This window comes from Vulpes vulpes, chromosome 3 (assembly GCF_048418805.1).
Source record: "Vulpes vulpes isolate BD-2025 chromosome 3, VulVul3, whole genome shotgun sequence".
NCBI lineage: Eukaryota > Metazoa > Chordata > Mammalia > Carnivora > Canidae > Vulpes > Vulpes vulpes.
This window is the reverse complement of record NC_132782.1, coordinates 5541575-5569202: the sequence shown is the minus strand read 5'-3', so window position 1 is coordinate 5569202 and position 27628 is coordinate 5541575. Positions and strand designations below refer to the sequence as shown.

The 27628-nt window shown below is 42.4% G+C and overlaps 1 protein-coding gene across 1 annotated transcript; it reads right to left on the bottom strand.

The window, feature by feature from the left end:
• Nucleotides 1-6237: 6237 nt before the first annotated feature.
• On the bottom strand, nucleotides 6238-26604 carry DAPL1 (death associated protein like 1). The gene is made up of 4 exons (XM_025994266.2): nucleotides 26494-26604; nucleotides 17567-17654; nucleotides 15154-15214; nucleotides 6238-6519 (listed from the first exon to the last, which is right to left on the bottom strand). The coding sequence occupies exons 1-4, from the start codon at nucleotides 26549-26551 to the stop codon at nucleotides 6403-6405; spliced, it is 324 nt and encodes a 107-aa protein (XP_025850051.1). The 5' UTR covers nucleotides 26552-26604; the 3' UTR covers nucleotides 6238-6402.
• Nucleotides 26605-27628: the final 1024 nt, after the last annotated feature.

Here is a 27628-nt window from a genome sequence, read left to right as displayed (position 1 = left end):
CACGTGGCGCAGCTTCCCTCCGAGGGTCCCGCGCCTCGCCCAGCCCCGAGCCCGTCCCCGCCCCGTCCCCCCCCACCCCCATCCCCCCCACCGCCCGGGGGGCCAAGCTCTTCCAACCCCGGGAGCGCCCCCCCCCCCCCCCCCCCCCACGCTGGAGCCCGGTGCCTGCAGAGCCGCGCGTCTCCCCCCGGGCTTGGCCCGTCGGCTGCGGCGCCTCCGCCTGCTCCGGGCTCTTGGGGACCCACGCGGCATCTCCCCCGGAATGGCCCTCGCTCTTCTAACCGGCCCCGAGTCTTGAACAGAGCGTCCTCGTTCTTACACGCCGGGGGCTGCTCTTCACCCCCCGCCCCTCCATCTGTTCGTGGATTTCCCTGTGCCTGATGTCTCCGCAATTTCCGCAGCTCCTGATGGTCTTGAAGCAATGCCCCCAGCCCCTGGCCTGGAGTCCCTTCTCCAAGTGTTCCTGGATTTTGACCTCCTGTTTGATTATCAGCCACCAGGCTCCTCGTGCTAAGTAGGAGGCCAGGAGGTCATTCAGGTCTTGCATGGTCTCCTTAGCCTGGATGCCCCCCACGCCTGCCAGACCCCCAGCTATCCTGTGGCCAGGCCCCCAGAAGCTGATGGAGCAGGATATGGAGAGATCTGGGAGCCTGAGCCCCTGCTGCCTGCATAGAGGCTGACCAGACCGAGCTGGTGGCTGGGTGACTGACTGCACAGAGCCCAGGGACCGATAGTTGGAGGAGGAGGTGCAGTGGGTGGTGAAGCTCATGCTGTTTGGGGAGGAAGACAAGAGGCCAGGACTCAGGCTCAGGCCACCACTTTTGCAATTATTTTGCTTGATTTGGAAAGCCCTTGTAGAAAGCGTTCCCGTCTCTGTTACTGCGTCTCGTAGGCTGATAAATACTTCACACAGAGGCCCCCTTTTGTTCATCCACTGCCCTAGGCCCTTTCCCATGATGCACATGGCATCTCCCCCAGCCTCAAGCCTGTGCTGTGCCCAGGGGAGGCATGTTGTGCATGTTTTCCTTTTTTGGCTTTCTTTTTTCTTTTGGGGATTCATATCTATAAATTATATATTTTCTCTCAATCTAGTTCCATGATCTTTCAAATTTCCATATTGTGTCTTTTATTTTTAAAAAGATTTTATTTATTTGAGAGAGAGTGCACGAGAGAGTGAGCACAAGAGGGGGGAGGGGCAGAGGGAGAAGGGACTTCCTCCCCAGCAGGGGCCCTAGTCGGGGCTTGATCCCAGGACCCCAAGATAACAGCCTGAGCTGAAAGGCAGACATTCACTGACTGAGCCACCCAGGTGCCCCTCCGTATCATATCTTTTAAACAAAAATCTGAAAATCTGAACTCAACTGGTTCTTCCCCTACTGAGGGACTTGATTAATCCTAAACCAGTCCTTTCACACAGATTTCTCTCTTCAAATGCAGCTCTATTTTTAAAGTCAAAATTACATCCAGACCCTTTCTGTTTGGAGACTGCTAAGCGTCAGCTCCAGCCTGTGTTCTCATGGGTCCTGGAGACAGCTCTAGATTTGAGATGAAGAGATTCCCAGAGAAATTCCTCCACTTACATTATAAAACCTTGGAATCTCTTAACTTCTCTGAGGCTCGGGTTTGTTGTCTACAAAGTGGGATAATGATAACTACCATCTTGTGGTTCTTGTGAAGATTTCATGAAATACTATATGCAAAAGCAGCTTCAAAATTCTATCTGTATTCTATATTTTTAGTTGAAGCTCTGCTCACCCTAATTCCATGTGTTTTCCTTTCAGTCCTTCAATATTTCCTTTGGAAGTTCTCCACTTTTTCCTTTGGCTCGTTTTTCTTGGATCAAGTTCTCAGTCACTTCAGTCTAATTAATTAATCAATTACTTATCCATTCTATCATATTTGGATGAAAATGTTGACATCCTGACAGTCTGATATCAGACTTTCTGGGAGCAGGGAGATTATTTGGGTGTAAGATAAACTCCCTAAGGACCTGTTTTCCAGGAGTCAAGACAACGCAAGAAATACTAATTGCTCAGATTAGTATTTCTAATACTAATACTTGCTGGTGTGGAACTGAACAGAAATCAGGAGGAAGGGAAGAGCAGGAAAGTAAGGAAAGTGGGTGGGAGAGGGGAAGCCGTCAGCAAGATGGCAGGAGGAACAGGGGCCTGCCAGGGGTACAATGAGCAGTGAACAGAATCCTGGGTTGGGGGGAGTGGGAAGGAGTGGAAGGTCATACACATAAAATCTGAGTATCTGATATTCAATAGTAGGTTGTCTGGTTGCTGTGATATAAACTCTCTGCTAAATATTTGGTACGCTTATCACCCTGTGGGGTAGGCTTTTGGGGAAATCATAGAAAAGGGTGAATCTCACGATGAGATCAGGATGGTGGGACTCAGGAAAAGCAAATTCACTGGAGATCAGAGGCAACCAGAATGACCCCCCCGGAGAGTCACAGAGATAGTAGAAAGGCTTTGAACACCCACTAGGGGTGGGATCCGGGCTTGAGCTCAGCTGATCTATTTGAAGGGGATGGTGAGTCCAGGGCATACAGATATTCACTTGAAAACATAATATGTACCCAAAGCCAGCCATATCCTCCTCAGCCTTGGGTTCCATCTAAAGAAAACCTATCACCCCGTTATTCCTCTGAGTAACCTCACAACTAGCTATTATCACGTGTTCTCTATATTCTTTTCCTCATCGAGAACTAATTTTCCCTAGTGGTTTCTTCCTGTACTCTTGTTTACTCCCACCAACTTTATGTTTACTTATTTCTTTCCTTCAGCCTGAAAACCATCTTCATTTCCTACCTCCCTTTCTGAAGTTCCACCTCTCACCGCCTTCTCAAATTTCACAGCAGTTGCTTCTGTGGGCACAACTGGCTCCGCGGTGTGTGCATGTGTGTGCGCGCGCGTATGCACTTGTTCTGTCTCTTGTGGCTCACAGAGCAATGCCAGTCTTGCTTTTATCATGAAAGATTCTTGGATTGTTTATACAATACTCCCTTTTGCTCCACAATGTTTGTAAAGTTTAGTTTACAGAGAGAGAGAGAACACAGGAGTGTTTATCTATTGGAGATAACATACCAAAGTATTTCTAGATGAAATTGTGCTTGGCATTTACTCTAAAATAATCTAGAAGGAGAGAGGAAGAGGGAGAAGTTGGGGGCTGGATGCAGCAAGTTGGCCATGTTGTTGAAGCTCTGTGATGAGTACCCGAGGGTTCAGTATAATATTCGCTCAACTTGTGCGTATGTTGGACAATTTGCATAATAAAAACTTTAACTAAAGACTGTTTTTTTTTTTTTTAATAAAGACTTTATTTATTCATGAGAGACAGAGAGAGGCAGAGACACAGGCAGAGGGAGAAGCAGTCCCAATGCAGGGAGCCCGATGTGAGACCCAATCCGGGGACTCCAGGACCACATCCTGGGCCAAAGGCAAGTGCTAAACAGCTGAGCCACCCAGGGATCCCTAAATACTGTTTACTAAAGATCTGCATGCAGGTTATTCATCTCCATAGCAAGCACATTTTTTTTCTTTGACTGTGCCTGACCTCCTCCCTGGCATGCTCCCCATTCTCACCAAGCCATCTCTAAACTCTCCTTTCATGTGGATGTGTTGGCATGCCTATTTCCCTTTGGTCTAGGGTCTCGTGGTAGGCAGGGGCAACTCCTTACTCACCTTTGTGTTCCCATGCTTAACACAGAGTGTGCAGAACTGAGCTGACCTGAGCTAAAGAATCCTCAGCCTTGCACCTCCTGACACAGCCCTCCATTGCGTCATGGTTTTTGCTGGGCCTGTGAACCTACCCCAGGGGAACCACAGCAGGACTTACTCCTCAGCAGGGAGAGGGAATGGCCCCTTTGGCTTTCTACATGTGCAGCCATATCACCACAGAGCTCTTTTACTGGCCTGGTCCTTTTCCTCTAAACATTCTCTGAGATAATTCCAATTGCTTTTGGATCTGAAGTTCACATCAACCTTCTTACTTTCCATGATTTGGTGATTCGAGTGATTGCAATTGTAGGCCTAAATTCATGCTGGGCTCCTTACTCAGAGCCTCCATTTGGGCAGCCTATCTTTCCTTGCAATCCATCTTCCAATCCAGAGGGAGAGGATGTCATGTATCCTTCTTCTTCCTTCCACTGGGGGGTTGGTCCTCCCATCACGCTCAGGGAAGGTAAAGCTCGCAGTGCTGCCATCTTAGCTTGTCATTTCCTTTATCACCCTCCCCAGGTTACTTCCCGCTGCCGTCTGGGCCCAGTCTTCAGCTTTTCCTTTAATTCCTATTTTAGGCTCATTTTATACCATCTCTTATAGTTCTCCTGCTATTACAGTTCTGGCAGCTTCTAGGACAGTCATCCTGGTACTATCATGCTCTCACTACTCTTGAAATGGCTTATTACAAATCTCAGTGTCCCTTTGTCTTCTTCCTAGTGTGCCACTGGGAAGGTAAAACTGGAAATAGGTGGGTCAGGTGTTATTATGCCCATTTGACAAGAATCAGAAAGGCTGGGTGGCTTGTTTAAGGCTTAAGAATTAGTAAAGGTCACTGGTACCCTGGCGGCTCAGTCAGTTAAGTGTCTGCCTTTGGCTCAGGTCATGATCTCAGGGTCCTGGGATGAAGCCCCATGTTTGGCTTCCTGCTCAGCAGAGAGCCTGCTTCTCCTTCTCCCTCTACCCCTCCTCCTGACTTGTGCTTTCTCTCTCTCAAATAAATGAAATCTTAAAAAAAAAAAAAAGAACTAGTAAAGGGCAGAAGTAGAACCCTAGTCTTCTAATCTCAGTCCAGTTTTCCAGCTAATTTCCATCAACCTATTTATACTTTGCTACTATCCTCTGGGGAGTCATGGCTGACCTTGAACTTCTGTGCATTTACAAGAACAAGTGAGCCTTGCAACACTTACCTCTCTGGAATATTTCTGACAATGGTCCAGAGGACTGGGAACTGAGCTAAGCCAAAGTGGGATGGTTAGGACTATCTTATCGATTCATGCTGGCACTGTCTGAAGTCTCGATATTGCCTCAAACAATTTTCTTATTTCTGAAAAAGAGCCAAACAATGCAGGGGAAGGAGCAAGATGCATCAGCATGACTACTGGACTTTAGCCAAGTGCTTCTGGAGTTCCAGGAATTGGAGATAGGCATGGCACCAGGTCACACTCCAAGGGTTATCAACCTATAACATGATGGACTAGAGTACTGACCACTTTCCTGGGTCAAGACAAGTGCTAATTGTTGGAGAGCATTATTAATGAGGGGTGTAGGTGGTGGAACTATAAGTGACAGCTAAGCTTTGTGGATAAAGAATGTGGTTGTGCCCTACCATCACCTGAAGATAGCCTTGGCTATTCACATGTGAGTAGATGAAGACCGTGTGTGTGTGTGTGTGTGTGTGTGTGTGTGTGGTGGAGGGTAGGACAGCGAGAGCATAGGGTCAGCTATGGCAACACTTTCCTTCCCCTGCCCATCTCCAGTTAAAACCAGTGTCTTTACCCTAACCACAGTGCCCTGTAGCATCATGACCCCCTTGGTTCTAGAGCATGAACTTTGTGAGAGGCCCTGAACAAATCTCCTGCTGAAACTATAATTCTTTTTTTTTTTTTTTTTTTTTTTTAGATTTTATTTATTCATTCATGAGAGACACACACACCCAGAGGCAGAGATTCAGGCAGAGGGAGAAGCAGGCTCCATGCCGGGAGCCCGACGTGGGACTCGATCCCGGGTCTCCAGGATCATGCCCTGGGCCGAAGGCAGACGCTCAACCACTGAGCCACCGAGGTGTCCCTGACACTATAATTCTACCTCTCATCCTTGATTGCTCTACAGAGGAGAATATGTTTGTAACACATCTGAGTTTTTCATTTTCCCTCAGCAAACCTTCAAAACAAACTACGTATCAATGTGGGGACCTGGAAACAACATTTCATCTCTAGTGAAAGCTTGAGCATCTTAAGACAAACACACTGGGAAGAATCAGTCCTCATGTTTGCATAGAGTATTGGCCTTTGCAGAGCTTGGAGCATTCCTTTCTGACCTCTGTCCTTCTGAGAGAACTCACTGTGGGTGGAACAGCTCGGGGTCAGCAATAAGGAGAAAGGAGCTTATCCTGGGAGGTGGAGTGGAATACTCAAGTACTCTGGACTCTCCACTTACCCATCAGAATTACATATGTAAGCATCAGCGGGATCCTGACCTGGACCAAAATGAGGCCTGAGAATGCACTGTATTTATAATTTTGGATGCTTTATTATCTAAAGTCAAAAAGAGAAGATACAAAAGCAGTTTTATTTACCAAGTGAGGGCACTAGGCCTATGGAAAGTTTTGGTCCTTTTTGCTAAGCTGTCAGATGTTGCAGGCAGTTGGCCAGACGGCTGTGTTTTACGTCCCGGCTTAACATTTTCGAGGCTGCTGAATAATGTAGATCCTTTTCAGTGGAGTGACCTTCTCCAGAGCAGGTCTGGGTTTTTGATGTGCCATGTGCACCACTGCTGGAAATTTATGGCTGAGCTAAAGGTGAGAAGGAAAGAAAAAAATAAGCGTATTGGATTTTTTTGGTCATGAAGTATTAGAGTAGCAGAGAGCGATGCAGTTGGTCAGAGGAGTTTCACAGTTTTGGTTCTTTCTTTCATACATCTTTTTCCCATACCACCTCCAGCTCTGGACTCACACATGTATGCATTCACCTGGGTGTCTCTCGTTAGCTTGTTTCTGATTTTGAAAACTATAAACTATACTATATACAAGATAATAAAAAAATACATGTGCATTTATATGTATGTTTTGAAGTGACTTTTTTTTTTTTTTTGAGATTTCATTTATTCATGAAAGACACAGAAAGAGAGGCAGAGACACAGGCAGAGGGAGAAGCAGGCCCCACGCAGGGAGCCTGACACAGGACTCAATCCCAGGAATCTGGGATCCTGTCCTGAGCCAAGGGCAGATGCCCAACCGCTGAGCCACCCAGCCATCCCTGAAGTGACATGTTTAAAGGTAGAAATGCTTAATTATTTCTCATTAGTCCTTTAACAAATATTTGGCCCTAGCACACACATATATGGATCACTACATTCTGAGGAGGCTATGGGGACACCAGAGAAGGTCCTGCAGGGGAGGAACACCTCCATTGTCAACAGACCAGAAATAAGGAACCAATGAAAGAAGTTGAAAAGAGTTAGGGTCAAGTGGTATGTTGAAGTCTGTGAAATGGCTGTTTTTGTAGGTCAAGAATGGTCCAATATTGAAGATTTCACATGGTTCAGTCTCCAAAGCCTGGCACGAAGAAAGCTGAAGAGTGATTAATTAGTAGCTTCAGGTAACAAACTTCTTATTAGTCATCCCATGGATGACATCTGTGAGGAAAAGTGGCTTTCAATGAACTCGGACTGAAACTTTGGACATTACGAGGAATTTCACACGGAACCAAGAGACTTTATGGAATTTTCACTAAGGAAAGCTTAAGATGGAAAAGATGTCCAGTGCCGTAAGCAATTCAGATGTAGTCTTCCTAGGAGAATTTGGACCCAGTGACCTTTTGGGCCCATTCCAGTTCTTGGTTTCTAAGCCGAGCGATACAACAGAAAGATACCTAAGGACACTTACCTTAGCCAGCAAGGGAGGGGTGCCTCAGCTCACCAGGAATTTAACTTGTCACTGCAGAACTTAGACGCCCTTGCCCTGACACTCAAGTTAAATAACCGGGAGATAAACTGCGCATGACCCCAGGCATCACATTGTTTATAGTTGTTCGGGCTCTTCTAAGGCAGGGAAAACATATGTGCCTTCTATCTCTTCTCAAATGTCCCTGAGCTCTGGGCACACAGCATTCCCTTTCATGTGGAACTTGACTCCAGAAAGTCCTTTCTTCTTGGTCTTAAAAAATTAAACACAGTGGAAGGATATACCCTCAAGTATTAACAATGATTATCTCTGAGGAATTACGGGCAATCTCCAGTCTTCTTTACTTTGCCTGTCATTATTTTTCTAAAAATTTTTCTCTTACAATGAGTATACAGAAGTAATATAATAATTAAACCCAGGGATGGTCTCTGCTGGCGTTCTAGCGGGAAGGAAAAAACATAATCAGGGTATGGGTCATAAATGTTGCTTTAGAGTCTAAAAAAAGAGCCAATGCCTTTTTTCGGTCAAGTCAATTATCATTGGGCCACATGACATGTTATAGTGGGGTAAGGGCAGTGTGTTTTGTTTTTCTTTTAACATTAGAACTAAAAGGAAACTTAAGAGGCCAGTGATTTCAGGGGTATCTCTAGTGTCACCTAAAACAGATGGATTATGTCAGGTTCGCTCTACACCACATAGAAGAGATTACAGGTGGGAGGAGCACCCTGCCAGGTTACTTCAAGTCCAACACAAGGTGAAGGGGGTGAGAAAGGAAATAGGTGATTCTGACATAACAGAAATGTGGGCAAGTAGCCAAGGGGAGATGGGGCAAGAGGACAAGTCGAGGCGGCGGAGACGAAGCCACAGAATTGCCTGTTGCTCTGAAGGCACGAAAGCCACCACCGCAGGGGTGAAACAGGAGGGGGAGGGTGGCACCCACTCATGACCTGACATCTTTAGGCCTATCTCTGCACTTCAGAGGCTGCAATTTTTTTTTTTTTTACTACTTAAAAAATTTTTAAATCCACATGACAAAATTTCCCATTTCAACCATTTTTAAGCAGTTTAGCTGCATTAAACACATTTACATTGTTGGGCAACCATCCGTACTATTCACCTCCAGAACTTTTTCATCACATCGAACTGAAGCTCTGTGTCCTTTAAATAGTAACTCCTCACTCCCTCCTCCCACCTTCCAGCCTCTGGCAACACCTTCTCTGTCTGTCTCTGACTTCTGACTACTCCAGGTACCGCATATAAGTGGCCTCAGGCAGGATTTGTCCTTTCCTGTCTGGCCTCTTTCGTTTCTCTTAATGCCTTCAAGGCTCACTCATGTGGTAGTTAAGTGTCCGAATTCCCTTCCTTTTTAAGGCTGAATAATATCCCACTGACTGTGTAGATACCACATTTTGTAGGGATATGTAATGATGATAGGACGTTGGACGTTTGGGTCGCTTCTACCTTTTGACTATTGTGAATAAGGCTGCTCTGAACACTGGTGAACAAACAGCTGTTCAAATCCCTGCTTTCAATTCTTTTGAGTATATACCCAGAAGTGGAATCGCTGGATCATATAATTCTATGTTTAATTTTTTGAGGAACTGCCATATTGTTTTTTACAGTGGCTGTACCATTTGACGTTCCCATCATAGCGCACCAGGGTTAAGGGTTACATTTTTACTAAGACACTTAAGAGAGGTCCAGAAAGTTCTGCTCAACTGCCTTTCAGGAAGGGACTGCTGCAGATCCGAATGAGCGGGAGGCTGTCCCTGGGGCTGGTCGGTTGGCCATCTGTGAACTGATCTGGGAACGTTTAGGGGGAAAAAAAATCAACAGGATTGAGAAGGAAGTGGAAATAATTCTGGCAAAGATAACAGCCTTAGGGAAACTGCCTATAATTATTAAATTACAAATGCACAGGTTTTAGGGAGCTAGTAGCAGGGCTGTACAGCAACTCTTGAATATATAATAAGGCAGTCAAGTTCTCTTTCTCATATGCTCCAATCCCTCAATTAGGATCACCCTAATGTTGAAGGATTTAGGGGTTGTGGATGGAGAATCTATAAAAAATCTTCCACCAGAACTGATGAAGCTGTAAGTAAAATGGTCAACTTCTCAATGCCCTAATAAATTCTTTGCTGTAGATTTTGTATCAATGGTGATAAGAAGATTTTTCAAGCTGGAACTAGAAATAAGTAGGAATAGCTTTCCAGAGTACAACTTCCAACCAGCTGTGTTTCAAGCTGGCATCTGAAATTTCAGAAGTTTGGATTTTTCATCATTAGTCTTTATAAAAGGACAGGGTTTGTAAAAAGAAAGGTGTTTCTTGTCTGATTCATTAGGATAAGAGAATCTAGGGTAACCCCGTAAGAGAAAGAATTCAAGGCCGGTGTATTTATAAGGATTTGTCTTGCTGTGACTCCATCACAGAAGGGGTAACATATTGAACTTGAAAAGCTGATCAATAGAAATTCCCATGTGGAGAATCTACCTTCATCTTGGGTAACTTTGACCTCAGAACCTATAGTTTTAGTTTCAGAGAAAAAAAAGCGAAAGAAGTTTAATAAAAGTCTTTACGATTGGAGCTGTGAAAGAAATTCTAGATGCGAGGAAATCGGTGGCAGGTTTTGTTTAAGAGGCTGAAGCTAGGTAGTATTAGCAGACAGGCAGCTCTTCCATTCATCTTTCCAGAGTGTTAACTTCCAACTTGAATGTTGGCACTTAGATTTCTACACCCCGTTAAGCAAAAGGCTTAAAACAAAACATTCAGCCCGAGTCAATGAAATTCAAGGATCCTCCTACGGTGATGTTAATCTACAGAACAAGAGAAACCCTTTTAGATTTGCAGATGCCTCTGATAGTTTCCGCTCCCTCAGGATCCCATTTCACACACTTCTCACTAAGTGTGGTGGTGGTGACACATCTGGCAACTTGAAAAGTGGCCCCAACTTTAACTAGGCTTCAACCTCCCACCTCCTCCACACCATAACCCAACCTTGTTCCTAATGCTTCATTCAATTGGCCGCTTTCACGTTCAGAGAAGCTTCACAATTATTGCCAAATATCACTTCCATCACTGTCTAAAGAATTATATTTGGCAGTATCATCCTCTCTCACTCCCTGCCTTAAAAAAAAAAAAAAAAAAGAAAAGATTAAATGAACGACCATAAATCTCAGAGGAGCTACACGACTTCTAAAAGGTCAAACAGCCTTGAAGGAAGGAGCTGGTGGAGCTTGGTCTGAGACTGGTTCTCCCAGATTTTTAGCCCAGAGAGTTTTGGGGTTACATAACTCCTTTTCTGCAGGAATATCATGATATATGGCCTGTCACCAGGCAACATGAACCCTCTCATTATGTAGAGCTGAGAGAGGCAGGGAGGGCTGATTGGAGAGGGAAGGAGAGAAGCAGAAAAGTAGTGAGAGAGGTCTGCATGCAGGGAGGAGATGGGGGAAATAGTAGGAGGGGAAAATTTCAGGCTGCTTCCCACTTAGATTCATACAGTTCCAAGCTTTGGGGGATTGTTTTCCAATCTCCCAAATCTCAAACCTTAAGCTGATTTTAAAGTAGGGTATCCAGAGATGAATAACATATGGATAGAAATTTCTTTATTTTTCTTGCCATGTTTCAGTGGTTGATGAGATCTTATGAATAGGACCGTCCTCTTACTGCCTTACACTCTTTTTGAGAGAGAGACAGAGGGTGTGCACATGTGCGTGAGCAGGGGGAGGGGCAGAGGGAGACGGAGAGAGCTGATGGGGATCTCCATCTCACGACCCTGAGATCATGACCTGAGCTGAAATCAAGAGTCGGATGCTTAACACACTGAGCCACCCAGGCTCCCCCCAACCTTAGACTCTTAAGTTCTTACATTCATATGAGAATTAACATGAGTTCTTGGAACTAGACATAATCCTAGGGCAGTAATATTCATTCTGAGGGCAAGAATGAATATTACATATGCAGAGGATGTGACCCTCATTTCTGCTACTGCATTTCTTCTGCATTTTTCTTCTTGTATATTGTTAAGTCTTCATGACAATATTGTGAGGGGAATGGTAATGATGGTGAAAATCCATCAGCAGATATCTATATTTCCATTTCTCTATCTTTTATATATCTTGATTTTTTTGTATGAGGCAGTATAGTTTATGCATTTCTTTCATTTAAAAATTAAAGTATAATTTATCTACAGTAAAATATACCCTTCTTAGTGTACATTTATATGAGTTTTCATAAATACATACCATCTGTGACCAAAATCAGGAGATAGAACCCTCAATCCCCCAAATTCTATCCTGTCCCTTTCTGGTCAGCCTCTCCTCCCAGCTCCTGACAACCACTGATCTCAAGAGATCTGTTTTTTAAAAGGCATTGGTCTTTCCATCCCAAATTGATCTTTATTATAAAATCTTACTTAGGGGCACCTGGGTGGCTCAGTGGGTTAAGTGTCCAACACTTGATTTTGGCTCAGGTCATGATTTCCAGGGTCAAGCGATCAGCCCTAGCTTAGCACAGAGCCTGCTTAAGATTCTCTCTTTCCTTCTGCCCCTCCCTTCCCTACCACCTTGTGTGCTCTCTTTCTCCCCCACCCCCCAAAAAAAATAAAAAAAAAAAGTCTTATTATGCTTCAGGTTGAATTATGGGTTCAGGGGGCATTTTTCTTAGTGGTAAGAAAACAATTGATCCCATCAAGTACCATATTCAAGATAGTTATACATGGTGATCTTGGGACTTGATTTTGTTGCAGGTTTCTTATACTTTGCCTGGGATTCCAAGTGATGTCCTGTAGGATACTGCCCTGGGAATAGAAGCTAACACTTACAAGGGCTAATTGCACCTGGCCCTGCTAAGTACTTTGCATATGTTTTATAATTTCATTTTATTCTCATAATATGTCTGTGAAATGGATACTTTAACCACATTCCCATTTACAGATGAGGAAACAGGCATAGAAAAGGCAAGAAATGTCAATGACAGAGCCAGTGGGAAACACATCTGATGTCTGATGTCAGCCCTGTTCTAGCCAGTAAACTATGCAGTCTTAGCCACAGTCCCACTGCAGTAAACATTGAATTCAGTGTCAAAGTTGTTTGTTTTGTTTTTTAGATTCTTAAAAATATTTATTTATTTGACAGAGAGAGAGAGAGAGCAGAAACAGGGGGAATGGCAGGCAGAGGGAGACGGAGAAGCAGACTCCCTGCTGAGCAGAACCCACCCACCCCCACCCGTGGGGCTCCATCCCAGGACCCTGGGATCATGACTTGAGCTGAAGGCAGACGCTTAACAGACTGAGCCACCCAAGTGCCCCTGTTTGTTTTTTTAAATAGATACAGTTGCTGTTAAAAATATTTGTAACAACACACCATCTCAATGTTTTCTTGTGGTTTACAAATGCAACTTGTTATTATCGCTGTTGATTTTTCTTATAATCTGTGAAATAAGGAAGTGTTATTTTTAACTGAAAGGAAGAGAACTCCTCCATGTGAAGACATAAGCACCTATGTCTATAAAAAGCAATATAGACTCTGGCACTGTAACTAATACATGGCATAATCAACTTAGACTGACCACTCTCTTTAAACATTTTATTTTGGGTTCACATATATTCTAGAGGAACATGTCTAATCCCTCCAGTTCCACTTACAACTGTGAACAGTCTGTGGCCCCTGCGGAAGAGGCATCTGGTGGGCAGGTGCAGGAGGATGTGGGATGGAGAAGCCGGCAGCCTGTGTTGCTCTGACAGGGCACCATTCATCCCTGCCCTACTTCTAAAGCCAGGAAGGCAAAGAGTTGTTTATGACCTCACCTCGAATCTATTTGTGGAAGAACCAAGCCTCCCACATTAGAAGGCTTTGTAGCGGTAGCCTATAATCAAGATTTTGCCTTGTACTGGGACACCTGGCTGGCTCAGTCAGTAAAACATGCGACTCTTGATCTCGAGGTTGTGAGCTTCAGCTGCATGTTGGGCATGGAGAGGACTTAAAAAAAAAAAAAAAAACCTGCCTTGTACCATCTGCCTTGTTATATCCCATGAACTTCAGGCACAGCTGTTTATTTCGCTGTCACAGAACCAGTGCTACTCACCAGAACAGAGCACAAACAGGTTACTCTGTGCCAGGCACTGTTCTAAGAGCTTCACATGTACAAACTCACTTATTCCACATAACAACCCTGGGAAATATATACTCTTCCTTATCTCCATTTTTTTTATAGTGGGTTCCATGCCCAGCACGTGGCCCAAAGTGGGGCTTGAACCTGAGATCAAGACCCTGAGATCAAGACCTGAGCTGAGACCAAGAGTTGGATGCTGAACCGACTGAGCCATCCAAGCGCCCTTCCTTGTCTCCGTTTTACCAAGGACTTATCTAAGGCACAGTATAATTTGCTCAAGGTCATAGCAATAGTAGGTGGAGGAGCTACTACTAGATGGAGGCCCCAGAGGTCCAGCTGCTCGGTTTCTGCTCTGACCTTTTCCAGGCCCCTGATTTTGGCAGCAACAGCTAGTCTTCCTTCTATAAATTATGCACAGTCCTGTCCCTTCAATTAATGTGAGAGCAGCAGAAAGAGTGGTTATTTGTTGCTTTAAATGCAACTTATATGCCCTGTAGGAGTAGAATAAGGACTCTTATTTAGTTTGCCTACAAACCTTAAAAACAAACTAGTAAAACCAAAGCACTGTTGCTCTAGTAAGAGTTTTCTGAGTTTCTGGAGCTACTTAGAAGAAACACAAGAAAAAAAAAAAAAAAAGAAAGAAAGAAACACAAGATATAGAAATAAAAATAGCAATAGCCAACCACCTTCATAAACAGATGTTACTGGATAAACCCAGCCGGGGCCCAGCGTGCCTCCAGCCCTAAACTGTGCAACCCTCCACCACCCACCTTCACCTCAAATCAGATATTTCCTTGTGGGTATGCAGTGGTGGGGAGGAAGGCCCCAAACTACTGACTTCCCAATACACAAGCTGCTTTTTTCTAGAAATAGGCCATGAGAAATGAGATGCCACTGAGAAATATTTGGGATGGCAGAGTAAAATGCTGCCAGCTTGGTGTCATGATTCTTGCGTTGTTTTCTCTCTTATTTTTGAAATGCTTTATTTTTATCTTTTTAAAAATTTTTTTAAGATTTTATTTTTATTTATTGAGACACACACAGAGAGAGAGGCAGAGACACAGGCAGAGGGAGAAGCAGGCTCCATGCTGGGAGCCGGATGTGCGACTCGATCCAGGGTCTCCAGAATCACACCCCTCACTGCAGGGCCTAAACCGCTGTGCCACCAGGGCTGCCCTGAAATGCTTTATTAAATAGACACTAGGAATTTGGGAGAAACAGCTTTTCTCACCAAAACCTCTTTGCGGCCCTTGGACTGAGAGCAGATTCTTTCACAAGGACGGCAAATCTCTGAGCTGGATAAAAGCTCAGTGGTCAGTGCTCGTTCACTCAGGGAGCCCCATGTGATGGATAAATACTGATTGGGAGCATTCCGTGGGGGGAGGGGTCTCACCTGCACCCCAAAGCCTCACCTTCTCCAGTGTGTCATTCAGAGTATCCATGGCCTGGAGTTTGGCAACACTTGCAATGGTACTGTAAAGAGGAAACAAAATGTCATATAGGACCTGAAAAACCTTCCCACTAAGGAGGCTACATGGTTTATACAAGGACTATCTACTTGGCCTTTAAGCTTTTACTCTGCTGTGGCAATATCTAGAAGAAAAAACAATTCTACTTCCGTGCGCCCATGTGCTACAAAAATCTTTGTAGGCCACGTTATTATTACGAGGCTATTTTTCTTTTCTCTTTCCATTAGAGTATATAGCTTGGTGACTATTCACAACTAGTCAAACCAGCCCGCCCTAAGGAAAACCACTACCTGACTTACAGCTCTGCAGTTTGACTGTTTCTGTACTTCATAAAACGAGTCACGCAGCATGTACTCTTTTGTGTCTGGCTTCTTTTTCTCAGGCCAGTTTATTTTGTAGGAGAGCGTCAATCAGGGCTGAGCCTTCCTTCTTGATGGAAAATTTGTACTTGGCTTTATTTATTTATTTATCCATCTATCTATCTATTTATTTATTTATTTTCTGGATGGTTGGTGTTGGTTAGTAGTAGTTACTAGGAAATGGACATAGATTGCTGATACTTAGAAATTTATTTCCTCTGATACATTTTGCAAAAGCCATTCTCCAAGATGTAAGGAGTGATGTCTGTCTACGAAAATGAGGCCCTCGTGTCTCCTGAATACACTCCTGAAGCAGAGGGAGTGCTTAACCAACCAACAGCAGAGGTGAATGAGGGTAGAGCTAATGAAGCTTCAGCTTCCGAGCCTCCTTCTGCACCTGTTCCTTCCCCAGCAGGCATGTTCCTAGCCCTTTCATATCTGTGATGTTTTACTATTTTTCTTTAAAGTGGCCCCCAAATCCTATATGCATCAGGCCCTACATACCTATATCTATTGCTGGTAAATAGGATGAGGAGGGGGGAGAGAGTGAGAGCAATTTCTTGCTGTTTATGTTGTGCAGTGGTCCCATTCTCATCTTTTAATGACTATTAGACAACACTGGAGTTTTTAAAGACGGTTCCAATCACCACTTTATTACTCTCTGGTCACCTCTTCCCACATCGTTCAGCTGACGTTAGAATTCATAGTAAGTCCCCATTTCCTGAGGTGCAGAGAAAGGAATGACTTGTTCACTGGCTGCCAGCTGGATGTCATTTCCAAGCCATGACTTTTTAGTTTCCGAGTCCCTGGGCCAGGCATGTTAATCAGGATGGCAATAAACAGGGTTTAGGCTTGAATCAGGTTTTAGTAACAAAACCAGCTTGCAGTTCCATCACAATCTGGTGTCATTTCAAGTGCTTTCTGTATTCTAAGAACTGTCCTAGATGCCGGGTCAAAAGATAAATAATATGTGAACCCTACTGCTGAGGATCTACAGCCTTTGCCTTTCATTATGTGCTAGTTATATTCTGGTATCAGAAGAAACAAACATTTATTGGTAATGGGGAAGATGAGCATTTCATTTTAAAAGTGGAACAAATCCTTAAAAAATTCCCATCCCAGATATTGGGAAAAAAACTTGAAAAGTGATTTAAATACATTTTTATATGAAAGAGCCAGAGAAATTCCGTAGTCTCTTTCCCTCTGCATTCCCTGAGACTATTATTAATTCCTAGGGATGCATCCTGAACATCCTCTAATTGACTCCATTAGAATCACTCTTCAACTCATCGGTGGAAACCATCTGGAAATTGTCTCTGAAGTGCCTCCCTTACCTCCTTGGAGGAGCCAGTTTTGCACATTTCTTTCTTTTTGAACACAGTTATTTTCTTTAACCACAGTCCAATGATTGGGCCATTCGTGCACTTGCCCAGCCCACAGCTCTCTGCTTAGCTCTGAGAATGGTGCCTTTTGTCAACGTTACAGCCAAGGGAGCAAGGGAGAAACAACTTCAGTATCTATATGCCTTCTGGCTATGTCAAATAGAGTGGCCATTATTTTCTAAATAATTGAGTGATAGATTTAAAACAAACTAAGAAAAAAAACATTTATTTTTAATTCATAAGATTTGCTGCAGCAGAAAGCACATTATGAAAACAGGGCAGGCTTACGGACACTATTTTAAAGGCTAATATGAAGATAAGCTAACAGAACAGGAGTCAGGTGGGGATGCAATTGGGATTGTGCTTTTTAAGTACAAGACAGCTGGGTTGGCTGCAGAGAGGAGGAGGATGTGGGTGGTGAGGGGGCCCAGAGAGAGTCTTCCAGAAGACAGCCCCATCACCACTGCTTCTTAGCTGGCTGCCCCTAACCCTGTTCAGCAAAGGCCTAGGGAGCATTGGTCTGTCTCAAATTGCAGGGAGGCTTCTGACTTCTGGAAGCAGAGTTACTCAAAACAATTTGAGGTGATGAAGGAGAAGAAATTAAGTAATCCCTACCTTGTTTTCTCTAATCCTGTTTTTTTTGTATGTCTCTCCATGACACCAATTTCTTGTTTCTTGGGAATGCGCATTCCTCCAGCCTTTACTATAAACAAATAAGCAACACACAGGAGTTTTGGTTAGAATAGAAAGGGTAGGCTTGCTTTTGTTGTTTGAGGTATGAATTAGATTTGAAAAGAATTTTAGTACTTTCTGAGGATTGAAACTTTTATCTAAATCAACAGAATGAAGCATTACCTTGAACTGAATAGAAGAAATTATATTGTGTCATGCAAACAAGGTAGGGAAGGGGAGAAGGGTTGAGGGCTGCTTGTTTATGTTCAGAGAGCAGGACCTGAGGCTAAACAAAGCAGCAGAGGTTTACACCTTTGGGTTGGGGAGGAGAAGGGCCACATACTCTCCTAGGCATTTCACTGAAAACCATTTTTTCTTGTTATCAAACCAATTACTCTCTTTAGGGTAGCAACAGACCATTACAATGTGACCCTCTTGTTTTCCCATGAGATTAAAGTTTGTGCAAGGCTTGCATTTTTTTTTCTTTTCAACTAAAGCATTCAAAAGCACAGATTCCGAGAGATGAGCCAAAAGTCAGGGCATGCGGTAGTAACAGGCGTTTAATTCAAGAGAGATGCTTCTGATCCCACTGGAACCCCACCTTCCCATCCCAGACCCCCAAACCTCTGGACTTTGGTCAAACTCAGATGTTCTAATGAGTAATTAAACTACATTAATAATCCTGCCATTCAGGAGATCAATTAGTGTTAATCAGGCTACAGATGACCTAACAGCAATTCAAGTGTTTAACAATGTCAGATGAAATCAACTTTTGAAAAAGAACAACCCATTTCAGATTGCAAGTCGAAGCAAATACTTCTTTCTGTTCCCAGGAAATTTGCTCATCTAAAATCTGACAAGCTCAAATGAGAAAAAGCTAAATGGACATTGATGTGTTTGAACCTGTTAATTCTTTTTATGGAAATGTCAAATTGGCCATTTCTAAAACTAGCTCCAATAAAGTGAAAAGTAAAGAAAATCTATTCTATTTCTCAATGTGCTTATCAATTTGACACTATCATGGTTCTTTAAGAATTATTACATATTCTGTTGATTTTTGTAAAACATGCATAAGGCACATAATTCAGAAAGTGTGAAGGATCTGCAGTCTCCATCCCACCAATATTTCCAGCGTCTATTCATTTCCCTTGACACTAATGTTACATGGGTCCTGTGTGCACATCCAGCTATTGTACATGTTGTTCTTTTTCAAATGACAGCATAAAATACACATTGTTCTGCATCTTGTTTGTTTATATTTTTCATACAATCATAAACTTTGGAGTAAATTCCCTATCTATCCAAATATAGAGAAATGTATTGTTCTTTTTAACATCTGCTTTAAAATTTCATTATGTGAACGTTCTGTGTTTACTTAGCCAATTCCCAAATGTTGGACATTTCAGATGTTTCTAATTCATTGATGTCACAAACAATGCTGCAATAAATATCCTTTTATATGCATAATTTTGCACAAGTGCAAGGATACCCATGGGATAAATTCCTACAAGAGATCTTGTTAGTTCTTAAGGGTTTGTACATTCCGAATTTTCCCAAGTCTTGCCAAATTGCCCTTCCCAGAGGTTGTACCAGTTTACAACCTCACTATGATGACAGTGATTGTTTCCCCCTACTTCTGGCAACAATGGGAGCTAGAAAATGTTTGGTTTTGTCTACCAATAAGTTAAAAAAAAAAAAAAGATAACTTCTTTAATTTGCATTTCTTCCATTTTATTAAAGGTTGAGCTTGTTTCTGTGTTTTAGAAGCCATTTCTATTTTCTTTTTATGAACTGCTCAATTTTTTTGGTCCATTTTTTTCTATTTGATTCCTACTCTGATCTATTAATCTCTCTGTCCATTTACGTGCTGTTGCAACTCTATTTTAATGAATGTAGCAGCATATATGTATGTATGTGTATATATATATATTTATTAAAGAATAGTTGACAATGATTGCAGCATTGCATGGCAATATCTGATAGAGTTAGTCCTTCTTTGCTATGTTTCCTTTGCAGAATTTCACTAGCTATTCTGACCTATTTTTCCATATGAACTTTAAAATCAGTTTGTCAATTCCTTCCCCAAAAGTCCTGCTGATTATTTTTTTTAATGGTCTTGTTTTAAATGTATAGACTTTTTATTTTATTTATTTTTTATTTTTATTTTTTTAATAGTCAGTGGTATTTTTTTTAAAATTTATTTATTTATTAGAGATACAGAGAGAGAGAGAGAGAGGCAGAGACACAGGCAGAGGGAGAAGCAGGCTCCATGCAGGGAGCCCGATGTGGGACTCGATCCTGGGTCTCCAGGATCCTGCCCCGGACCAAAGGAAATTTATAGACTTTTTAAAAAGGGAAAACTCAAATGTTTATATTCCTGGTGACTATTCAAGAACATGGTATGCTGTTCCATCTTTTTTTTGGGTCCCTCAGTAACTGGCTTGCATAAATCTTAACACATTTACTGTTAGGTTTATTTTCTAAGCATTTTATCTTGGTTGTTACCATTGCTATTATAAATGGAGTCAATTCTTCAATTATAACTCTGACAGATCATTGTTATTATATCATTGATTTTATACCCAGACCTTAATTGAATTCTTATTGTTTGTAATAGTTTTTGTTGATTCTTTTAGGTTTTTCAGGTAAAAAAAAAAATACAACTTGTAAGGAATTATAGCACTACTTCCTGTAGAATAATGTTAAACAGTTGTGGTGATTAACATCTTTATTATCCTAATTTTTAAGGGATTGCTTTTAGTGTTTTCCCATTAAGTATGATGCATACTTAGGTGGATACACACACACACAGACACACACACACACACACAAATATATATATATATATATATATATAAATGTGTACATATTTATATATTTTTTCATATTAAGGAAATATTTTTCTATTAGTATTTCACTGGGCTTAAAAATTACAAATGCCTTTTTAGCATTCATGGATATGATCGATGGTTTTTGTCCTTCATGTGGTTACTTACAGTAACAGATTAATGGATATCTTACTATCAAACCATTCTTGCATTCATAAAATAAACTCACCTTGGCCATTTTGAATCACCAAGTTGTTTTTTCATTGATTATAAAAGCTTCTCATTAGAATTTTTGTAATATTAGATGCAGTCTAGGAAAAGCACGCTATTTTTACACATGGTCTGCTTTAAATTAATACACATAGACAGAGAGAGACACACATTATATGAGAAAAAGGCATACCAAATAATCAGTAACAGAAATCAAATGATGTGAAAACATCTTTGGGACAGCCATGGAATGTAGATGTGAGATAAACCAAAGTATAGCTTTTCTAGGAAGACTGAGGAGGGAGTGCCTTGTGTGAGGGGTGGTGGTGTTCACAGCACTCTCACTGTCTCTTGAACTGAGAGGAGTCATACAGAAGGTCTAGAGCTCGGGCCTTCAGTACCTCTCCCAACTGTATTTTTCTTTCTCCTTGTGACAAATGCGTTTGAAATATGGAGTGCTATAACTATTTTCTTATTAATACTCCTTGTGTTTTCCCTGCTGCTATTGTTTCTACATAGTTTCATCTACATGGACTGATTATTATCACCAACTATAGGAATAAATGTGTTGGGCAGCCCGGGTGGCTCAGTGGTTTAGTGCCGCCTTCAGCTCAGGGCGTGATCCTGGAGACCGGGGATTGAGTCCCGCATCGGGCTCCCTGCATGGAGCCTGCTTCTCCCTCTGCCTGTGTCTCTGTCTCTGTCTCTCTCTCTCTCTCTCTCTCTCTCTGTGTCTCTCATGAATAAGTAAATAAAATCTTAAAAAAATTTTAAAAAAGGAATAAATGTGTTAATAGTTAAAATAAACAGTAGTTTAAAATGAGAAGCCCTTTGGAATGTTGAGTTCTATGCTATTGATTTGCAAAGACCTTGACAATCTAGAGAAGTCAAGAGGAGAGGGGCCAGATGAAGAAGGGAGCCATGTCACAGGAGGAACTAGGGTGTCTGGAAGGATCACCTCTGAAGAGGATAGACTCAAGGGAATGTGGGTGCCATCTTCAAAGACCTGCGGGTTATCACATGGAGGAGGAATGGCTTCCTGGTGAGGAAATCAGTCGTATTTATTTTATGTTGTTCCAGAGGACAGAATGCAAAGGATGAATGTTCCAGAAAGGTGGAGCCTGGCTACTAGCCTGGCTAATTGGTGTTATTCAAAGTAAAGTCGGTTGCCTAGTACAATAGTAAGTCCCTTGGCTCTCAGTGTGTTAAAGAAAAGAAATCCACCTGCCATGAACATCTCAGGGGGATTTGGGGGAGTTTGCTAGAAGTTGAACTAGATGACCTTCATCATCAAGTCTTTGCCTCCAAAATAAAATCACTCCTCCCTTTGGAAAGAATATAAGGCACTGAATAGAGAAGTAAATGCCAAAAGAATTTTTTAAAAGATTTTATTTATTTATTCATGAGAGACACAGACAGAGAGAGGCAGAGACATAGGCAGAGGGAGAAGCAGGCTCCCTGTAGGGAGCCTGACGTGGGACTCGATCCTGGGACCCCAGGATCATGACTTGGGCTTGAAGGCAGGCGCTAAACTGCTGAGCCACCCGGGTGTCCCCCAAAAGAAATTTAAAAATTTATTATTAGGCATATTCCTAAGAATGATAAAACAGAGATATTTGAGGGGAAATTAAAAATTATCCCAGAAGATTCCTACTTTCGTGTAGGAGACTCTGATTCCTCTCTGTGATGGGGCTCTATGCTCTAACTCATTGATTTAGGAAGCATAAGTAAACCACACACACCTTGGATTTCCAGACACTGTTCTCATATCAAACTTGTTCTGGTAGGTAATTTGCTTGGTCAGCCATGTACAGTAGAAAGACACAGAAGATAATATCCCCATACTCTGGATGGATAGACTAAGACACAAATTAAGGCTCCCACTACTTGGGGTGACTGAACCAGATGGAACCAGTTTGTGGGAGGGTCATCTTCAAAGCTCTGCTGGGAACACTAGTCACACTAGTCTCTGGAATCTAGATAAACCATTGTAAATAAATATTTACAATTCAACACAAACAGATACTTGCCCATGTTCCATATACCAGATAGGTTCAACTCACAAGAATTCTTCAAAGTTTCACTGTGTCTAACTTTGTTTTCTTAAAATTGCAATAATTTACATAATTCCATGTATGGAACTATATTCCCTTTGAACTTCTAGAGACAGACCAATCAGAATTGGGCAAGGTAAAATATGAACTGATTTAACATTTTAACCTTTTTTTTGAGTACAAATACATAAGACTTTAAGCAAAATGAATTAGAGATAAAAATGTAAAAGAGAGAGATGCCTTTCTGTAGTTTCATTAGAAAGTCTAAATTTCTGTGAGGAAAATGAACCTTTGCTTTCCTGCCTCTGAATAAACGTTATACTCTTGTGGCTAGTTTTGTAGTTTATAACTTTGCAAAAACAGGCCCTTGAGTTTAGAATGCTGTATAATAATTTTCCAGTTAAGATTTTCCAGACAAAAATTTTTGGTAGAGGAGAGTCAAGATAAAGAAAGACACATCAGCCCACAAAATAAGCTTTTTTCCCTTCACTAATCAGTGGGAAATGGATGGGAAAAAGCTGAGTAACACAAAGGTTTGTGCACACTTTGCCTTGTGACTGAGCACTTATACCTGAAGATTTTAAGTAAAAGTTTAGATGTTTGCAAAACATTCACTTTGCACTTACAGTCAATTTTTCAGCCCATTTTAAGATGTCAATCAAGACCCAAAAAGTTAGGAAAAGATGGTAAAGTAAAGAGAGAGGGCTTTAGAATAGGAGAGCTTTGGCATGGGGCCCACTTTATTTTTCAGATCTCAGCCCCACAGACCCCACTATCTGTGTGGCTTTGGGCGAGTCCCTCAACCTTGCAGACTTTTAGTTTGCTCCTCTGTGAAACAAAGACGATGGCACATCCTGGTCCACAGGGCTGTTGCCATGCCTAGGAAAGCAGCTGGTCTTGCAATCATCCAAATCCCTGCCCCCGTGATGTTTAGGGGAGCCAGTCTCACAACCTCTCCTTGAGCCTTACAGATCAACAACCCCCATTAGTTGACTTGAGTAGATTGGAGTTGAATGAATTGAGCCTTTGGTGTTTGTTTTAAGTGACGCTGACCCTTGGGCATGTCTTCAGACTTTCTTCTCTCTTTAGTGAGCCAGAAAACTGATTCTCTCTGGGGGTTCCGTGGTGACCCCTCTGATGGCTTGATTCATTTGACTTAAACCAAATTACAAGGTGCAAGAAATCCAGAAAAACTTGGGAACTCCTGCTCTTTCTAGTTCCTCGCATACTTGGCCTCCTCCTATTACCTTCCATACACATTTTTGGCCATTCATGCAATAGGGTTCTTCTAAACCTGAGAGCGAGGCGAATCAAAAAAAAGCAGAAAATCCAAAGCTAAGCTGGCTAGTGCCTAGGCCACATCATGTTTCATGTAGTCTGTTTCACAGCACACATTGATAACCAGGGCTAACAGAAGCGCAATAGATTACTATACATGAAAGAAAAGCAGCCCAGCCCTCCACACGTAGATGGGAAAGAGTTACAGCTGGTTGACTTCTGAGAGGTTTCATTTTTAACCCTGACGAGGCAGGCCCATGTCCCTTGTCCATTCCCTTCTGCTCCCTTCTGCTCTGACTGCGGTAGGGCCTTGTGCTGCCCTCCAACATCAGGAGGTCTTCCAATTGGGGAGGATCATTCCTTCTGACAGCCCGTGTTTCACTAGGCCTGCACTTTAAAGAGATTAGCATTCGTGGGCCAGGTGCTTTCCATAGGTGTTCTCCTTTAATCATCATTACCACCTTATAATATCGATGTAATTTATTAGCCCCTGCTTTAAAGATAAGGACGCCTGGGGCCAGAAAGCAGAGGTTAAGCCGAAGGTCGGCCCAATTGCAAAGGCAGTGTCAGACCCTTCCCTCCATATCACACCTGCTGCCCACTTTCAGTCATCTCTATATTGCTTATAGAAATCAGGTGAAGCTTCAGTGGAGTTTTGGCAATGGACAATTTTTGTTCCGTGAGTAAAATTTTGCACCATGGCAAACTGGTTCAGACTTAAAATATGTAGCAAGACAAGCTGAAGGATGAGGTTTCTTTGTTCCCTTGCTCTCAGCGGGGAGGCAAAAGTCTGCCTTCATCTCCATTCTAATTATCCCAAACCTCTTATCTATAGTGTCACAGTTCATAATAATTAATTGTCATGCCAGAGGCATTGTGACATGCTTGATGGAGTCATGGTGTGCTATGTACACAGAGTAATTAGCAATCATTAGTGGTGGGGCAGAAAGTTCCTGGTGGTTTCATTCAAACTTCCATTTGGTTAAGTTTATCTCTGTGTTCTTTGTTCATAAATGTAATTTAGCAAATCAGATTTTAGCTTACCCATTTCATGAAGGATTGGGGTGGAAGTGGTGGGAAGAGAATGTGTTTTTCTTTTTCTTTTTTTTTTTTTGGTCTCTCTGTAATGAATGTCTCTTGTAATAATTTGCATGTATAGTTCCTGACCATTAGTTTGCATCATTAACCTTGTTTTATTTTTTTCAGAGAGGGAGAGAGAAGTGAGTGGTTGGGGAGGGGCAGAGGGAGAGAGAGAATCCCAAGCAGACTTCACACCCAGCACAGAACTTTATGTAGGGCTCAATCTTACGATTCTGAGCCAAAATCAGGAGTCTGACGCTCAACCAGTTGGGCCACCCAGGTGCCCCAGCATCATTAACTTTAAATATAGGTAATGTTAACTATGGCTAAATCCAATTACAAATATAAAATGTCAGGAGTCTGCCCCTGGAAACCAGGGCACGGTGTCTAGAATTTGAAGCTCAGAGTTAGTAGTAAAATTCGTACTCTTTTCAGGTGGGCAGCCCACCAGAAAGCCATTGAACCTCTGTGTCAGTGTTTGAAGATTTCTTAAGGTTATTACCTGCCAGCATCCTCTGCAGCAAAGATGACTAAAATAACCTTGGCTTAGAAGTGCCAAAGCATTATGCCAATAAATAAGGTTCGTAAATGGAGAAAGGCAAGAACAAAGTAGTCAAGATTTTGAGATGTTTCTTGAGGAAAAAAAGAAGGAAGGCAGTTGAAAGAACATAAAACTGGCTTAAAAATAGTCTTGCATGCCTCATCCAATCTATATGAGCATATGGTTAAGTATAATAAAACTAATCTCCATATTTCACAGAGCATAAGTCAAAAAAAAAAAAAAAGAATGAGAGAAAAGTGGGTATTTTACAAAACACCTTGATTGCTACCTTCCCTAGTCAGCCCCTCCTGTGCTTGTTGGGTCCATATTAAAAAATGCCCCTTAGCTTGGTGATGAGGCAAACTACATTATTGATAACACTGCCCAAACCCAAAGCCTGAGGAGAGAGAGAAAATAAAGTTGCTGTCCTCCATGTGGAAGCTGCTTTGCCTGGGTACTGAGTCAGATGAGGTACAGTCATCCTGGGGTGATGGAGTCTTAGAGCTGGAACCTCTTGGGAGGAAGGTTGCCATGGCAGTAAATCAGCATCTTCCCGTGGATGTGTCTCTGCTCACCTCCAGCCAGGGAGGGAAGGTCCAACCTTAACTATCCCTTTTCACAGGCACCGAATCCCTTATGCCTTCATCTATAATTAGGTTTTAATTCAACCAGGACTTGACAAATCCTCAGGTGGTTTATAAGCAAGCCCAGAAAGTTCTAAGACATAGGAGGAAATCAGGTGGTGTGAAGTTAAAGCAACAACAGGGACATTGCGAACCTCTGCTCTGTGGGGAGGTTGAAGGCGTTGGTGGAAGGAGGAGCAGCAGCAGCAGTGAGACCAGTGCTATCTGCAGGACAGAGGGCAGGTGGGTAGCCTACCTGCAGGAGGATGCCCCCCTTTCAGCGGGGGGAGCAGGACTTGCACTTCACTTGCCATAGCGCGTGCCAGTGCCAGTGCCAAGGCCGGGACGGTGCTCTGGAGGTTGAGTGCCAACTGATGCTGCCCCACTGCAGCCTGGCTTTATACGGGCTGGGGGGCGGGGCCCCTTAAGGGCATTGCTGAGCAGCAACAGGGCTTGTCACCTAGCTTTCTGGGAACCTCCATCACCTTGGCAGGTTTCCTCTTAGAAGAAAACCTTTTTCTTGTTCCCTTTATCTCAGAAAGCAAGGTAGGTGGCTAAGGGAACTCCTATTTTCTTTTGCCAGGGAAGGGGAGAGGATGAATTTCAGTGCATACTTTACTTTCTAACTCTTCATCCATCAAGTATGTAAGGTGCGTCTACAATGGGACAGGCTCTTTGTCATATGCTGGCACGACAAGGAGGTCAAGATTTTGGTTTCAAGATGTCTGTCGTCTTTCTGAAGGGACAGTTAGAAAACAAAGCACTATGTCTTTGCACAAGCCTTGGTGACTGTAAGCATTCATACTAAGAAAATAATCGGGGATGTGGACAGAGACTTCTGTACAAGAATGGCAATCATGTATTTCTTTTTCTTTTCTTCAGTTTTTAGAATTGATTGGTAGCAATATCAACATCCCCAAATAGGGAGGGACAGTAAGATACAGCCATGTGAATACTATGTTCACATTACATATCCTATTCTCAGATAATATTTAATGATGTGAAACCTTTCATGATAAGATAGTGAAAAAGTAGGCTAGAATAGGATAGTAGGATAACAATTCTGTTAAAAAGAAAAAGTCCAAATTTAAGCTTTATTGTATCTCCGATGCTGATCAAAGTTGAGCATATGGTAGTTACTAAGAAATACTTCTTTGTTCTTCAACACAATTAAAAACTTCTGCTCAAAAAAAAAAAAAAAACAAAAAACTTCTGCTCTTCAAAAAAACAAAAAAACAAAAAACAAAACCTTCTGCTCCTCAGAAAGTATTGTTAAGGAAATGAAGACCAGCCACAAACTGAAGGGGAAAATAAAAAAATGTGTAGAACACATTGCTGGTAAGCACTGGCTCTAGAATACATGAAGAAACAACTCAGTAATAAGAAAACAA

Bases quoted from the DNA above. Each gene is read 5' to 3' on its own strand.
- DAPL1 (XM_025994266.2), bottom strand. From the start codon at position 26,551: ATGGCAAGTGAAGTGCAAGTCCTGCTCCCCCCGCTGAAAGGGGGGCAT. The intron at 15,215-17,566 runs GTAGGGATTACT...TCCTCTTTACAG, and splicing joins ACAGGATTAGAGAAAACAAG to TACCATTGCAAGTGTTGCCA. The intron at 6,520-15,153 runs GTGAGGCTTTGG...TCTCACCTTTAG, and splicing joins TGAATGACACACTGGAGAAG to CTCAGCCATAAATTTCCAGC.